Raw genomic sequence first — 14,436 nt, 5'->3', positions numbered from 1 at the left:
ATATATATAAGTATTAATGCTACATCTCCAATTGATATTGGTATACTCTCTATAACCTTTACACAACTTAAATTGACTAAAAAGTGTGATTCTATGCTTAGGGCGTGTTTGGTAGCTCAACATTAACTCCAATATTGATTCCAAAATAGAATTTTAAAAAATTGTGTATTTAGTAACTAAATGAAAAAAATAATAATTAAATTAAATTAAATTTTTTTGAGGCACATATATATATATATATATATATATATATATTAAATAGTAATATTTTTTTTCTAAAATATTCATTGTCTTTCTTTCAACCACCACTTTTATTTAAAGCAAAGAAAGAAAAAAAAATACAAAAGAAAGAAGCATATTTTTAGCTAGTTGTCTACAAAGATGTCACGTGGAATGTAGTAACATCAATTGGTGTCACGGACCAAAAATACAAACAAGAAATCTAAACAAGAAGTTCAAGAAGAAATGACAAGAACTAGATTATCAGATGAGTACAAGAGCAACGCCAAAAGAATTGAGCTAGAGCTTCAAGAGATGCGTTGTCGAGACTGAAGAACTCTTCAGCCTCGACTCCTATATATAATACTAGCCTATGGTTCTAAGGAAGCGCATCAAGAAGCTTCCCAAGAACTATGAAGCTTCTCGAGCAACTATCCAAGAGCTAGGAAGCTTCTCAAGTAACTTCCTAGAATCTACTAGAATATTCTAAGAATCTTCTAGAGCCTTCTAAGGGAATCTTTAGAGAATCTTCAAAGAATCTTTAGAGAATCTTTGAAGAATATTCTAAGAGAATATTCAAGGAATCTTCTGGAAGTTTCTAGAGACTTCTTTCTAGAAGGTTCTAAAAACTTGTCTCTAGAAAGGTCTAAGGACTATGTTCCTAACATCACCTCCTTCTTTAGCTTCGAGGTCTCCGAGAAGTAATATTATCGTCAGTCAATACCAACGCAAGAAAATGAAGATCTATCGCATAACCTCTGCTATGAACTCCAATTATTGTTCACGAGGCAAGTGATTCAATGGTCCTTGAAGCCAACGGTAGTGGCCCACGCCTTCAACTTCTGACCAAGCATGAAGCTCCGTGTCTTCATTGTGAAATTGTCCTGCAAACATTCCTTCTGGCTGACCATTGTAGGCAGGCTCGACCTCAAATACAATCACCAACGATCTGTTGCTCGGAATCCTTCGACGTCGTCGTGGTGCAGGCGGTCGTCTTCGTGAGCTAGTTGCTTGAGATGACATGACAAGTGTAGTATCTTGGCTATCCATATTCAAAGGCTAAAACAATAAGAACAAACTTGGGCTACTAACAAAGTTCTACGCTATCTTGGAGAGAATGACTACATCAACTATGGATTTTGGTGGTGCTCTCTCCTCTTTTCTGTTTTCTAGATGAGCAAGCTTCAGTAAGAAGCTATCGTCGAACCGGCTTGGGTTTCTCAGGATATCGTCGATGAAACTCCTGTATCTTTTGCGACGCATTCGCGAGATTTTCGACCGGCTCCCATGTTTGTTCATTAATATCGTAACCGCTCCAATGCACAAAGTATTCTAATTTATCCCGTCTTTGCCGTGAATCAAGGACCTTTTTCACCTCGTATTCTTCGTGGTTCTCTATTTCTATGCTAGGTGGTGGATATTATACTCTTCCAAGAAAAGACGATTCTCGATAAGGCTCCAACAAAGAAACATGAAAGACAGGATGTACCTTCATAGTAGCTGGTAACTCCAGACGATATGCTACAGGATTGATCTGCTTCTGGATAATAAATGGTCCCAATCTCCGATAGTCCAATTTGTCACATGGCCGCTTGGTCTTAATATTTCGTCGAAGCAGCCAAACTTTGTCTCCAATCGTGAATTTAGGTGCCTGATTTCGAAATTTGTCCGCGGACGCCTTATAAGATTCTTGGGCAGTTTGCAATTGAAGCTTCAATGTAGTTTGAAGCTGCGAAAGCTCCTTCACCAATCCTTCAGCTGCCAGATTGTTAATCGTTGACGAACTCCATAAGTCAAGCTTCGGATGGTATCCATAATTGGAAAAGAATGGCATTTGTTGAGTTAACGCATGAAAGGTGTTGTTATATGCGAACTCGGCTAGCGGTAGATATGCGGCCCAATCATCTTGTTGATAGTTGATGATGCAACGTAAATATTGCTCTAAAACTTGATTCACCCGTTCTGTTTGGCCGTCCGTTTAAGGATGAAATGCCGAAGAAAGCTTGATATCCACCTTCAATATCTCAAAAAGAGATTTCCAAAACTTTGACACAAACTAGGTTCCTCGATCCGATACGATATCATCTGGTAGACCATGATATCGATACACATTATCAAGAAAGAGTCTTGCTATGTCTTCGCTTGACGATGTCTTCTTGCAAGGGACAAAATGCGCCATCTTTGTAAGCCGGTCTACGACAACAAAAATGCTGTCAAATGAATTCGATGGTGGTAGATCCGTAATAAAGTCCATGGAAACCGAAGACCATGGTCGGCGCGGAATATGCAATGGCTGTAGAAGTCCATAAGGCTGATGTCGAGGGTTTTTGGATCTTGAACAAATGTCACAAGATACAACAAAATCTTTCACATCCTTCCACATTTGAGGCCACCAAAAATCACGGGAAATAAGTTCCAAGGTCTTATTGAATCCAAAATGTCCCGCAGCTGGAAAGTCATGACGAGATTGAAGAACTCGGAGTCGTGTTGGCCTTTTTGGGATATACAACCGCTCTTCGAAATATACTAGATCTCCTTCCATCTTGAATTTATCATCACTAGCATGTTGCTTGATATCAAGGGCTAGAGAATCTTCAATGGTTGCGGCCCGTACCTGGTCGAGGAAGTCAGCATCAATTGGTACAATAGCTGCGTTGAGCCGAAATTTCTCTGGATTCAACAATGTCGTGCACTGTTGATCAAATGCTGCATCTCCAGCCTTTGGCGCGAGATATGATCTCCTTGATAATGCATCGGACAACCCTTGTTGCTTCCCAAGCCGATAAATACTAACAAAGTCGAACATGGATAGCGACATACTCCACCGAGCTTGACGCCGATTCAAAACCCGAGCCGACATAAAATACTCCAAATTCCTGTGATCCGTATATACGGTCATTGGATGTGCAGTTCCTTCGAGAAAGTGACGCCACTCTTGGAAAGAATCTACTATAGCAAGGAGTTTCTTATCGTGGATCTCATAGTTGATCTCAGCAGCAGAGAATTTTTGAGAATAGAACGCAATTGGATGGAGCTTCTCATCTACGCCCATCTGTGAAAGTAAAGCTCCCAAAGCAAAATCCGAAGCATCTGTCTCCAAATAAAAGGCCTTTGTAAAGTCCGGATGTACCAAAATTGGAGTTGTAGTAAATACCATCTTCAAATCTTGAAATGCTTTTTCTGCGATAGGTCCCCATTCGAGCTTGTCCTTGCACATTAACTGAGTGAGGGGGGCAGCAACTTGAGAATAATTCTTGATGAAGATCCGATAGTAGTTAGCAAATCCAAGAAAACATTGTACGTCCCTAACCGTCTTCAGAACTTCCCAAGACATGATTGCTTCCACCTTCTTTGGATCCATCTTCAAGCCTTCCGTAGTCGCAATGAATCCCAAAAACTCCATCTCAGTTTGGTGAAATAAGCACTTCTCCAATTTGGCATAGAGTCCTCGCTCCTGTAGTTTTTTGAGTACCAGACGAACGTGCTTCTCATGTTCTTCCTCGTTCTTAGAAAATATCAAAATATCATCTAGATAGATGACAACAAAATCATCTAGATGCTCTCGAAAGATGTCATTCATCATGTGTTGAAAGACCGCTGGAGCATTAGTAAGACCAAATGGCATGACATTGTATTCAAAATGGCCATACCTTGTTCGAAAAGCTGTCTTCCATTCATCTCCTTCCTTGATTCGCACAAGGTTGTACGCTCCCCTTAGGTCAATCTTTGTAAAGATCCTTGCACGCCCAAGTTGTTCTAGAAGACCAGAGATCAAAGGCAGTGGGTAGCGATTCTTTTTTGTCACCTTGTTGAGACCTCGATAGTCCACGCACATCCGTAGTGAGCCATCCTTCTTCTTCACAAATAAGATTGGTGCCCCAGCCGGCGACTTCGAATGACGGATGAAGTTCTTGGCTAGATTCTAGTCAATGTACTTCCGCAACTCAGTCAACTCCGTCTGCGAAAAATTGTAGATTGGTCCAAAAGGTGGTTGTGCTCCTTCTTGCAATTCAATGGCACAGTCATAGGGTCGATGCTCTGGCAGCATATCAGCATTCTTCTTTTCAAAGACATCTTTGAATTCTTCATACTGCTTTGGAATAACCAAAGTCGGAGTTGCATCTTCTCGAGTCGGAGTTGCGAAGATGACAAGAGGTGTATTTTGCTTGGCTTCCTTCATGAAAGCCCTTGCACCTATAAACAAGGATTTGTTTCTAGACATTGTCCTAGCAGATTCCACCTTCAAGGAGTTTGTTGGAAATGTCACTTTTCGCAACTTCCAATCTATCAATGGATTATATCTATCAAGCCAAGATAGTCCCAAAATGATAGGACATGAAGGGGTCTTGATAACATTAAACACAATATTGCTCTCATGGTTTTCAAGACGTACCTTCAATGGTTTAGTTTCATGGATAACATTGCCCGAAGATAATGGTCGTCCGTCTATGACTTCTACATGGACAGGCTTAAGTTTCTTTACAAGAGAAATATTGTGAAGCTTGGCAAACTCTTCATCTATAAAGCAAGCGGATGCACCCGAGTCTAATAAAGCATCGACTTGTAGTTCTTGAATACCCAGATGTAAAGGTACCATAAAACAATCTGAAGGTTGAGGTGAGAGAAAGGGACCTTGATTAATTTTGGATGTTGAGATGTCCAGCCGCACGGTCCCTATTGTGGCTGGGCGTCCTTGTTTTCCTGCATGCTTGTACTCCTGAGTCTTGTTGTTTGAGGCTTCTGTTTCTTCCGACAATCTACAGCTTTATGGCCCGCTTCTCCGCAATATAAACACAAGTTTTGTTCAAACCGTCGCTTCCTTTCCTTAGCTGTGAGGGGTTTGAAACGTACCGCATCAATTTGCATGGGTTCAGGATCTGTGGAGTGATTCTCTGGACCTTTTGAAAATGTAGCAAATGCTCCATCATTTCTCCAGCCTGATCGTCTTTCTTGTCGTAATTCAAAGAGGCGGTTGTCACAAATAATTGCCTGAGATATAAGTTCTTCTAAAGTATCCGCCTTAGGCATGGTGATCAATAAGTTCTTGACATCATCTCTCAGTCCATATCGAAATCGTGTCATGAACGCCTTATCATTTCAATCAAGATCACATGTAAGCTGTTGAAATTCTGCAGCATAGATTGCAGCTGAACGTGATCCTTGTCGCAGATTTTGTATCTTTCTTTCAGCCACTCTTTCTCGATCGCTATCTCCAAACGCAGCAGTAAGTCTCTCTATGAAAGCCTCTAGGTCGTACAATATTGGAGAATCCTTCTCCAATAGTGGAGCAAACCAAGAGCGAGCATTTCTTGATAGAAGAATACCTATGAAAGCAACCTGGGCAAATCCATTCGGATAACGAGAAGGGTATAGGCGTAGGTAAAGCCGTACTTATTGCACAAAACCTCAGAAGTTGGCTCTTGTTCCGTCAAACTTGTCTGGCATACTCGCTTTTGGTTCTTTCGTACTAATCCTTGAAGTATCTATAGGGGTCGTATGTGACACATGTCTTGCTTCTCTCAGTCGAATAATCTCTTGTTGTAGGCTATGAATTTCGCGTCTAGCTTCTTCGGTCACTAGATCAATTTGAAGTTCTTTACTTGGATTGCGAAGAAATACAATCTCCTTTTGTACACTATTCATAAGAGCTTGAAGATCTGCAAGAGTTGCCACTCTATTGTCTATTTGTGGAGATGCATTGTCTATGACCTGGTCTACTTCCATATTTAGAGAATAGATGGATTAAAATTTTGAGAGAAGAAGAAATTGCTAAGTCTCTTGGAGAAAATTGTAGCACTACCTGTCACTAAAACCTACTCGGAGAAAAGAAAAAAAACACTAAACGATTTCAGTTTTAGAGGAGGGTAATCCGCAACCTCTAAAAATACCTCAATGCTTTCGAGAAGAGGGGTAATCCGCACTCTATCAAGAAGGCAAAGCTCTGAAATCGATGTTAACAGTCTTTTCTACTAGCTATGTTAAACAAAAAGAAGGAATTAATATCAGTCCAAGAGAGGGTAATCCGCAACCCTTAGAACGCTCAAGTATCTCCAAGGAAAGGGATAGTCCACTCTCTGCCTCAAAGAACTAAGCTCCGATATTGTGATTGAGAAAATATCAATTTAGAGGAAGGTAATCCGCAACCCCCTAAAGCGCTAGAATACCTTCAAGAAGAAGGGTAATCCGCTCTCCAACAAGAAGGATTCAGCTCTGATATTAAGATAAAAGTCAGTCTCGACAAACTGTCACGGACCAAAAATACAAACAAGAAATCTAAACAAGAAGTTCAAGAAGAAATGACAAGAACTAGATTATCAGATGAGTACAAGAGCAACGCCAAGAGAATTGAGCTAGAGCTTCAAGAGATGCGTTGTCGAGACTGAAGAACTCTTTAGCCTCAACTCCTATATATACTACTGGCCTATGGTTCTAAGGAAGCGCATCAAGAAGCTTCCCAAGAACTATGAAGCTTCTCGAGCAACTACCCAAGAGCTAGGAAGCTTCTCAAGTAACTTCCTAGAATCTACTAGAATATTCTAAGAATCTTCTAGAGCCTTCTAAGGGAATCTTTAGAGAATCTTCAAAGAATCTTTAGAGAATCTTTTGAATAATATTCTAAGAGAATATTCAAGGAATCTTCTGGAAGTTTCTAGAGACTTCTTTCTAGAAGGTTCTAGAAACTTGTCTCTAAAAAGGTCTAAGGACTATGTCCCTAACAATTGGAGATGCAACATTAATAATTTTTTATACATATATAGTAGTTTAGGCAAGGATAATTTTTAACATCTAAAACACTTTGATACTTCTAAAAAAATCAATTAATTAAATTTTATTGAAAAACATTAAGCTTTAATTTTATAAGTATTAGTCTTGTAAAACTATTAAAATAATATAATATCAATCAAGTAATCCTAAGATATCAACTATGGTAATAATAATAATTATTAGATTTGAAAATACAATTGCCATCATAGTTGTAACTAACTATTATATTTTGGTAAATATTCCTTGGCTCTATTTTTTATTATATATATATATCTATATATATAGATAGATAGATTTTTGTGCATCTGCTTTAAAGAGAAAATGAAGAATTATTATTATTATAGAACATATATTAAATATAAATGTTACAAAGTTAGTAGTTATAGACAACTAAATGGACAGGATAGAGATATTATTGTGATTCTACGTAATAAGTATAGGCTTTCAAGTGACATTTGTATAAATTGTAGAATTGCATATTTTGTAGACACTTTAGAAGTAAAGTAGGTAAGATTTATTAACAAGAAACCTTAGTTGCATTTAAAAACTACTTGTTGAATGGTAGGATTTTGCTTGCTTAATATTCAAGAGTAGATTCTTTTTGGTATAAACAGTACATGAATCAAAGAGCTACATTGATACTTGGTGTTATTGGATTTAAAGAGATTAAGATTTTTAAAAGTATGAAAATTTGGTGGAATTTGGAAAAGATAAATGCATTAAATCTGGTTTAGTGATTGTGTATTGCAAGGCTTGCAATAAATGTACCTATGTTGTAGAAATCATGTGTTCTAGATATAGAAATTGAAGTAAAGAAGAAATTATTGAAAAATCATTAAATATCAATGAATTTTCGAAAGATTATTAAATACCAAGGATTTTTAATCAATCAAATGTCTCAATAATCATTGTACTTGTATCTACTTGAATTTAAAAGAAAAAATAATTTAATGGGGTGTTAATTTTCAAATATGCATTTTTTTTCTCACAATATTGGGATTTGTAAAAATAAAAAAATATTAAAATTTTTATAAAATAAATACAAAGTAGATGGCTAAAGTAACTCATATATACATTTGGATTTTCCAAGTAATGAGCAACTCTTTAAAAATTAGTCTCTATGGCTTGTAGAAGAAAATCAAATGGATCAATGTCAAAAATTAAATATTTGAGACCAGAAAATAAAGATTTAGAAAGTTGAAGTGATGATTGCATCCCTTTGAATCTTAAATCCTCTTATTATTATTGCATCTCCTTGAATCTTAAATCCCTTTATTGTAGCTACATCCCCTTGAATCTAGAAGTAGCAAGCTTTGACAAGTTTCAATTAAAGTGAGTTACAATAACACAACACTTGCTTTGATACATGTAAGAGCTTCAAATCTTGTTAACTCCAATTTTTGGAATTATATATACATAATAAAAGGACATACATTTTTAATGATTTTAACTTAATTTTTTAGTTTTTTTGTCCAAAAATTTGAATTCTATTACATTATAGAAAAGTATTGTCTATATTTATCTCCTTATAAATCTCTCCATCAAATTTCACCAACAAATGTTGATAACAAATATAAACTAAATGCCACCTCAAACTCAATTACTAACCTATATTACAAAATTTATATATATATATATATATATATATATAATTATTCTTATTAATTATTTAGCTCAAAAAAAGTGAATGGATAAATAATTATGAAAGAAACATTGAACCGTGCAACAACTGTGGATACGCTTTTTGAATTGGAAAACATTTAGATTTTGAGGCATGTAAACTATTTCATTCATCCACTCGATGTTCACTTTAGACAAGGATGCCCCGATGCAATCACGGCACCGAGGTTGTCGGTACCTGCGCTCCAATCGATTCCTCGGTTTCTTTCATTGTTTGGTCGATTGATGTGTGTGGAGTGAATGGGCAAACTTTAACGGTGATCGAGGAGAAGAGGAGACGCGGAGAAACAGTTAAGGACATGAAAGCCTCAGCTGCAGGGGCTAGGGCTGGTAGACGGGAGAACCTAAGGTAACAACGGATCAGTGTTCGAGGTCTCCTCTTTTCATCTCGCACTCTGCGCCGCATCGCTCCCGCTCTCTTTATGTGCTCTCTTTTGTCAAGTTCTTTTGAATGATTTGGACATGGTAGTGACATTTGTTCACTTTTGGGTTGTTCACCGTGGGTCTAAACATAGTGGGTGCGACCTAAATTCTGCGTTTCGCGATCGAATTGTCGTTTCTTTTGCTGGCTGCCTCCTTCTGGAGCAACAAACCGATTTTGCGATGTTTCCTGTAGGCTGAAGTATGGAGTCAGAAGTAGTGGACCACTGCAGAGCAAAGAACGTTGTGGTTGTGATTACAGGTAGATCGAACAAGTTTGTTGCCACCTGCCTACACTACAATGTTGTAGATAGCGAACTCGAAGCCTTGACTGCTGCAATTCTCCCATCACGTCAGCTGTGTTTGTGTGTGCCTTGTCATAAGTGGGTCCGTGTTAGTTTGTATTTTTGTCATACCTTCGTCGAATTAAGTATCGGGTTGATTCAATTGGTTCGTATATGTTGATGCATACTTCAGTAATCAATTATGTTGTAGTCGCCTGGCCTTCAACTATGCGCATTAACGAGTTGGTTCACGTTGATGAGATTTCTTATTGCAGTACGACTATAGGACATCGGTGTACTTTCACAAATTTTTTGTTACTTAGTTCCTTTTGGTACGTTTATTAGATCTGATATTTCTGTTGATTCTGGTCTCTTCTCTTCGCAATTTGAATGCATTGTTTTGATCACCATAGCTGGCACCACGGTCCAAGACGGGTTCGTAAGGAAGAACGCCTAAAACAAGTTCCTCGGCTTCTTTTCTTCTTGTCTTAGTAGTATTATTATTGTTATTGTTATTATTGTCATTATTTTAAAGTCTAAAATCTGATTTTGATAAACCAAGAATCAATGCCTGTGAGCAGATTCGAACGAAGTTTGCAGGCAGCTTGTGTTGGCCGGGTTTCTGTCAATGATGTGGCGTCAGAGCGAAGCACAGTTACAAAAATATATTATATCTCAACTTTTGTGTTGGTTTTCCAAGACGCTTCATTGAACTTGTAGATTTCTTGGACTTTTCTTTCTTCTAGGTACCCCAACTGGAGAGCTACATTTCATGAATGCAAAGGTTCATGTTATGGAGATTGCAGTGATAAAACCTCCTGTCGTGATCTTCACACGTAGTTGAACTGGAAAGCTCTTGATTTGAACCATATTTTTAACCTGATTTCATTTAAGCCATAATTAACGCTATGTGTCCAGATGGATACATGTAGTGCTTTCTTGTCTTTGGTTGGGCGTTCCCATTACCAAGTGCTTCCCAGTTGTAGAAACTCTTCTCCTTCGCTCTTTCTTTGTTACTACTTCCTCTTCTTCTCTTTGGAAACATTGATCACAACTTGTATGGTGATTTAAACATGTGGAGTGTAGGTCATCTTGCTGTGTCGTCTGTAGGTGGCTTCCTGACCTAACAGGCAATCCCAATACATGTGCCAGGTTTGACCTATTGCTTGTCATGGGATCAAAACAGTGCTACCTTGAGGAGTGTGTCAATCACCAAAAACTGGAACAGTGACTTGACTTTGCATGGCTTGTTTGTTACTAGGGAGATCACATACCTTCTGAACCTCCATGTTACAAATGGGCAAAGGCATGAAAATCCAATTTTGTTTTGGTATCTGATTTTCTTGTGCTAGAGTTTGAGTAGCTCTGGACCATCTACTACAGCTGAGAAAAGCATTTGCATGAGTCTGCTTGATCTCCTGGGAGCAAAACTCTGATCACCATGCAGATGTGTAAAGAAAACCATTGGTCTTGGTGTGGACAACATAGCAACACACACAATGAGAAAAGAGCTGACAGGTAGAATTGACAATTCAAAGCATGGACTAAACAACAATAAACTGCATGCAGTATTGAGATGGAATGAATGGTAGGCTTTAAAGAGGTCAAGTGGGTGCCTAGTTCCTGGGAGCTGGCCAAAGCAGGAACCTCCTTTGTATCCAGCAAGCCCTTGAATCCTATGCACTTGGAAAACACACTCAACACAAAAGTTCCATCCTGTTACAAAGGAGAAAAGTACATCCTCCTCCACACAACCCCAAAACTAGCAAGCAAGGTTAGTCTACATTGGCTCAATTTGTGGGGAGCAATCACAGTTGGAAACTGGGAATCAAAGTCCCTACTCCCCATTCAAGTGAAGGGATCTATTTGTGCTCTTTACTGCTCCCTCTATATGATCCTACAGGGCTTCCTAGGAATAAAAATGAAATACTACTTGTCCCCCTCCCCTTTGGCTACAGTTAGTGTTCTGAGATGCTTGGAATGTACTATGCATGCTTCATTTTGAAACATTCTCCATTTGGATCAAGCATCTTAAATGGATCAAGCATCTCAGGGTGAGTATATATCTCATTGTCCCCAAAGACATGAACAATGGAATTTTTTTTGGTTTAAAGGTGTTGGATCCATGCCTTGAACAAGAAAGGGGAGAAGGTAAACAAACAAACAAACAAACAAACAAATAGGAAGTCCAAGCAGATAGTGATATGTTTTGGGGGGTTGAGCACAAAGTAAAGGGAAACAGTAATTCAAAATAACCCACTTTTGCTTGTAGTTATTAACTTATTTATTCATTTAATTTGTATTGTATTGTTCTGAGCACAGTTTTCTATTTTTAACCACAACAAATTGGACAGTTGTACATGGTGAGAAAGTCAATCTCATTCTGTGGCTACTTGTGAAGAAGTTGGGAAAAGCAATGCAACCTTTCATTTAAGATTTTAAGTTTTAGAAATCCCTGCATATCACTTACATATATATATATATATATATATATATATAATTTTCTTTTCTTTTCAAAACACTTGAGCATGACAAGGATTGTTTTTATTTCCCTGTTAAATTTTGTTTCCAAACCCTTCAAATAAAAATATCCATGTTGATTTGCAGACCTTGGTAGTAGTGCACAGGGACAGTCACTGCTCCAACTGCATTTCAGATGACTTGGCATGCAATGGTCCCACCAAGCACAAAGTAAGTCCATTTAGTATCTTTTGCTTTTGTGAATGTGGAAGCAAACCCACAATCTTTTGTGGTCCCCAAAACTGCCTACAATGGCACGCAAGCAAAACCAAAGCTGCAATATGTAGTCCAGAATGATACAGGTCCACATGCCCTCATATTTAGCTTTACAGACACCTTTATGTGAGCCAAGTTATGAACAGCAGCAAAGTGTTGTGGTCAAAATCAGACACAGTGATAGCAACAATATCAAGTGTGTGGAACTTGTGTGACTAAAAGCCATCGAATTAAATTTGGGGGGGGGTCAAAAGCCATACAAAACACACCCCCCCCCTCTCTCCTCTCCCAAGGGTCATGCACCTTCTCACTCATTTTTAGTTCTCAAGTTGGTTGAATCTTTCCACCATTTCCAATCGTGAGTCACACAATATGCCTTTTCCTCAAGAGCATGATGAACTGGATCATTTCCTTTGAAATACACACAAAAATTCAAAAAAATGAAAAGAAAACACAAAAAAGTGCGGACAGAAACAAATGGGCACCATTATAAACTGATTCCCAATAAGCTTATTATTATGTAGTTTGATATCTATATATATATAGATACGTATTTTTTTAATGGGGGGGGGGCAACAGTGCTAATGTTAATGGGTGGTGAGCATGGCACCACCCCTCGGTTTTCATCCAGGTGTCTCAGACCATGAGCAGGCCACGCGTGTTTCAACGTCTTCAGGTCGCCGCTTTTACCAACTCCGCCTCTTCACATGGATGATAGACCAACGCTTATCAATACTTTCATCCACTCGCTGTGTCCCACACACGCCCTGTTGTATTATTTGAACCACTGTCCTTTTCTCCACTCCCTGTCATTTGGCAGCCGACGAACGAACGAACGAACGAAGTCATGGACGAACGCCGTCCGCCTCGGGGCCCACTGCGGGCTGCCCGGATTATTCACTCACTCGGGGGGTGAAAATCGTGCCGGGATGGCGGCAGCCGCTTTCCATGCAGTGGTCGTAGTGGGTCTCTGGCCCTGGATTTGGGGGTTCCGTTGTGCGCGAGCTTCATGATTGTGTTTCCCCTCGCGTCATTTTTAACACGGCGCTGGGTCTTTCTGAATTGTTTATTATTGATCGAGCAGAAGAAGCAGTCGGGCTCTTGTTTCCAAGGAGTGTGGAGTGGAGGGTCGTGAATGCAGTCTTGCTGGCTCGCTTGCTCTATATATACACATTCGGGATTCTTGAGGAGGTGGGGGGGTGGGTTTGTAGAGCCGTTGACACTGAGTCAATTTCAGTGTGCATGCAATGCGGACATCTATGCCAGCGGCCGCTCTGACAGTCCCGCGCACCAGGATATTGCATTTATAGTCGTTCTTCTCCCCGTTCTTCGGTTCCGTAGGTGTTCGCCACATTCAACACTCCAACCCCGACCCCCCCCCCCCCCAAGCGAGAGCTTCCTTGCCAGCAGAATGCTTCCATTCACTCAACGTTTGCACAGAACACGCTGAGAAAAGTTTTCTAGAATTTGCTCCGTTGTCGGGAGTCAACGCCATTAGCCTCGTAGAAACACGCATCTTCTGGGCATTAAAAATCAAATTAAAAAATTAAAAATCTTGTACCGCAATCTCCTCAATTTGCAAACCTCAAATGTTTTTTTCACTTGCATTCTCTCCTGTACTCCACTCCTCTACGTAAGTCATAAGTCTTAAAGAAGAATTATATGAGGAGAATACTCCTTTGATTTTTTAGACGTCAGAATTCTCGATGATAACTTATATTCTCCAATACTACTTTATTAGTACCGAAACCATGACCTTTGAATAAACATTCACATTGAATTTTTACACCCTAAAAATTCTATCGATTGCCTTTATACTTTCAGTTTCACCTCGGAAAAAACTACAAATTTTGAGACATTTCTCCTCTCATCCAAGCATAAGACAGAGAAACAATCCTCTTGAACTTTAAAAACTTTGCAGTCATATTTAAATTCTACTTTAATTCCAACGAACAGATACATAAAATTTACCTTTACCAGTGAAATTGTCTTGGAATTTTTTTACATTTATACTTTCATTGGTGTAATTAGTTAATTGATTAATTTTTTTTGGTGTGGACAACTTCATCTCAACCATTCTCTAGAATCAAGCATGATCTTTCGAAAGAGATTAAAGCATAACCTAACACGACTCCAACCAAATCCTGCTGATGTAGCAAAGCAATTATTCATATTGAATGTCCAACGTAACAAGTTAATATAATAAATAATACATGTAAGCCATCTCAACTACTAAGATTCTTTTCTACAAAACCAACAAACATTGTTTGTTTGTTTGTTTCTGTCTTTTTTCAGACAACTGTGAAGTTGTAGTTATCTCTTAGCAAACCAT

General features: G+C 38.7%; 1 protein-coding gene across 4 annotated transcripts; it reads left to right on the top strand.

The window, feature by feature from the left end:
• The first annotated feature begins 8,797 nt into the window (after nucleotides 1–8,797).
• LOC112290381 (uncharacterized) lies at nucleotides 8,798–10,385 on the top strand. Of its 4 annotated transcripts, XM_073538122.2 has the most exons (4): nucleotides 8,798–9,013; nucleotides 9,281–9,346; nucleotides 9,644–9,700; nucleotides 9,950–10,082. In XM_073538122.2, coding segments are annotated over exons 1-4 (333 nt in total). In that variant the 5' UTR covers nucleotides 8,798–8,804; the 3' UTR covers nucleotides 9,951–10,082. The 4 variants fall into 4 exon arrangements, with proteins under 4 accessions (XP_073394223.1, XP_073394220.1, XP_073394222.1 ...); XM_073538119.2 differs by lacking the exon at nucleotides 9,644–9,700 and having other exon boundaries at nucleotides 9,950–10,385; XM_073538121.2 differs by having other exon boundaries at nucleotides 9,644–10,090.
• Nucleotides 10,386–14,436: the final 4,051 nt, after the last annotated feature.

The sequence above is a fragment of the Physcomitrium patens genome, chromosome 13, assembly GCF_059467195.1.
Source record: "Physcomitrium patens ecotype Gransden chromosome 13, ASM5946719v1, whole genome shotgun sequence".
NCBI lineage: Eukaryota > Viridiplantae > Streptophyta > Bryopsida > Funariales > Funariaceae > Physcomitrium > Physcomitrium patens.
Note: the sequence above shows the minus strand (reverse complement) of the source record. Positions and strands in the feature narration are given on the sequence as shown.

Excerpts from the sequence above, each read along its gene's own strand:
- LOC112290381 (XM_073538119.2), top strand. The coding sequence starts at position 8,805 with ATGCCCCGATGCAATCACGGCACCGAGGTTGTCGGTACCTGCGCTCCA. Across the intron at positions 9,014-9,280 it reads GGTAGACGGGAGAACCTAAG|GCTGAAGTATGGAGTCAGAA; the intron begins GTAACAACGGAT and ends TGTTTCCTGTAG. Across the intron at positions 9,347-9,949 it reads CGTTGTGGTTGTGATTACAG|ATTCGAACGAAGTTTGCAGG; the intron begins GTAGATCGAACA and ends GCCTGTGAGCAG.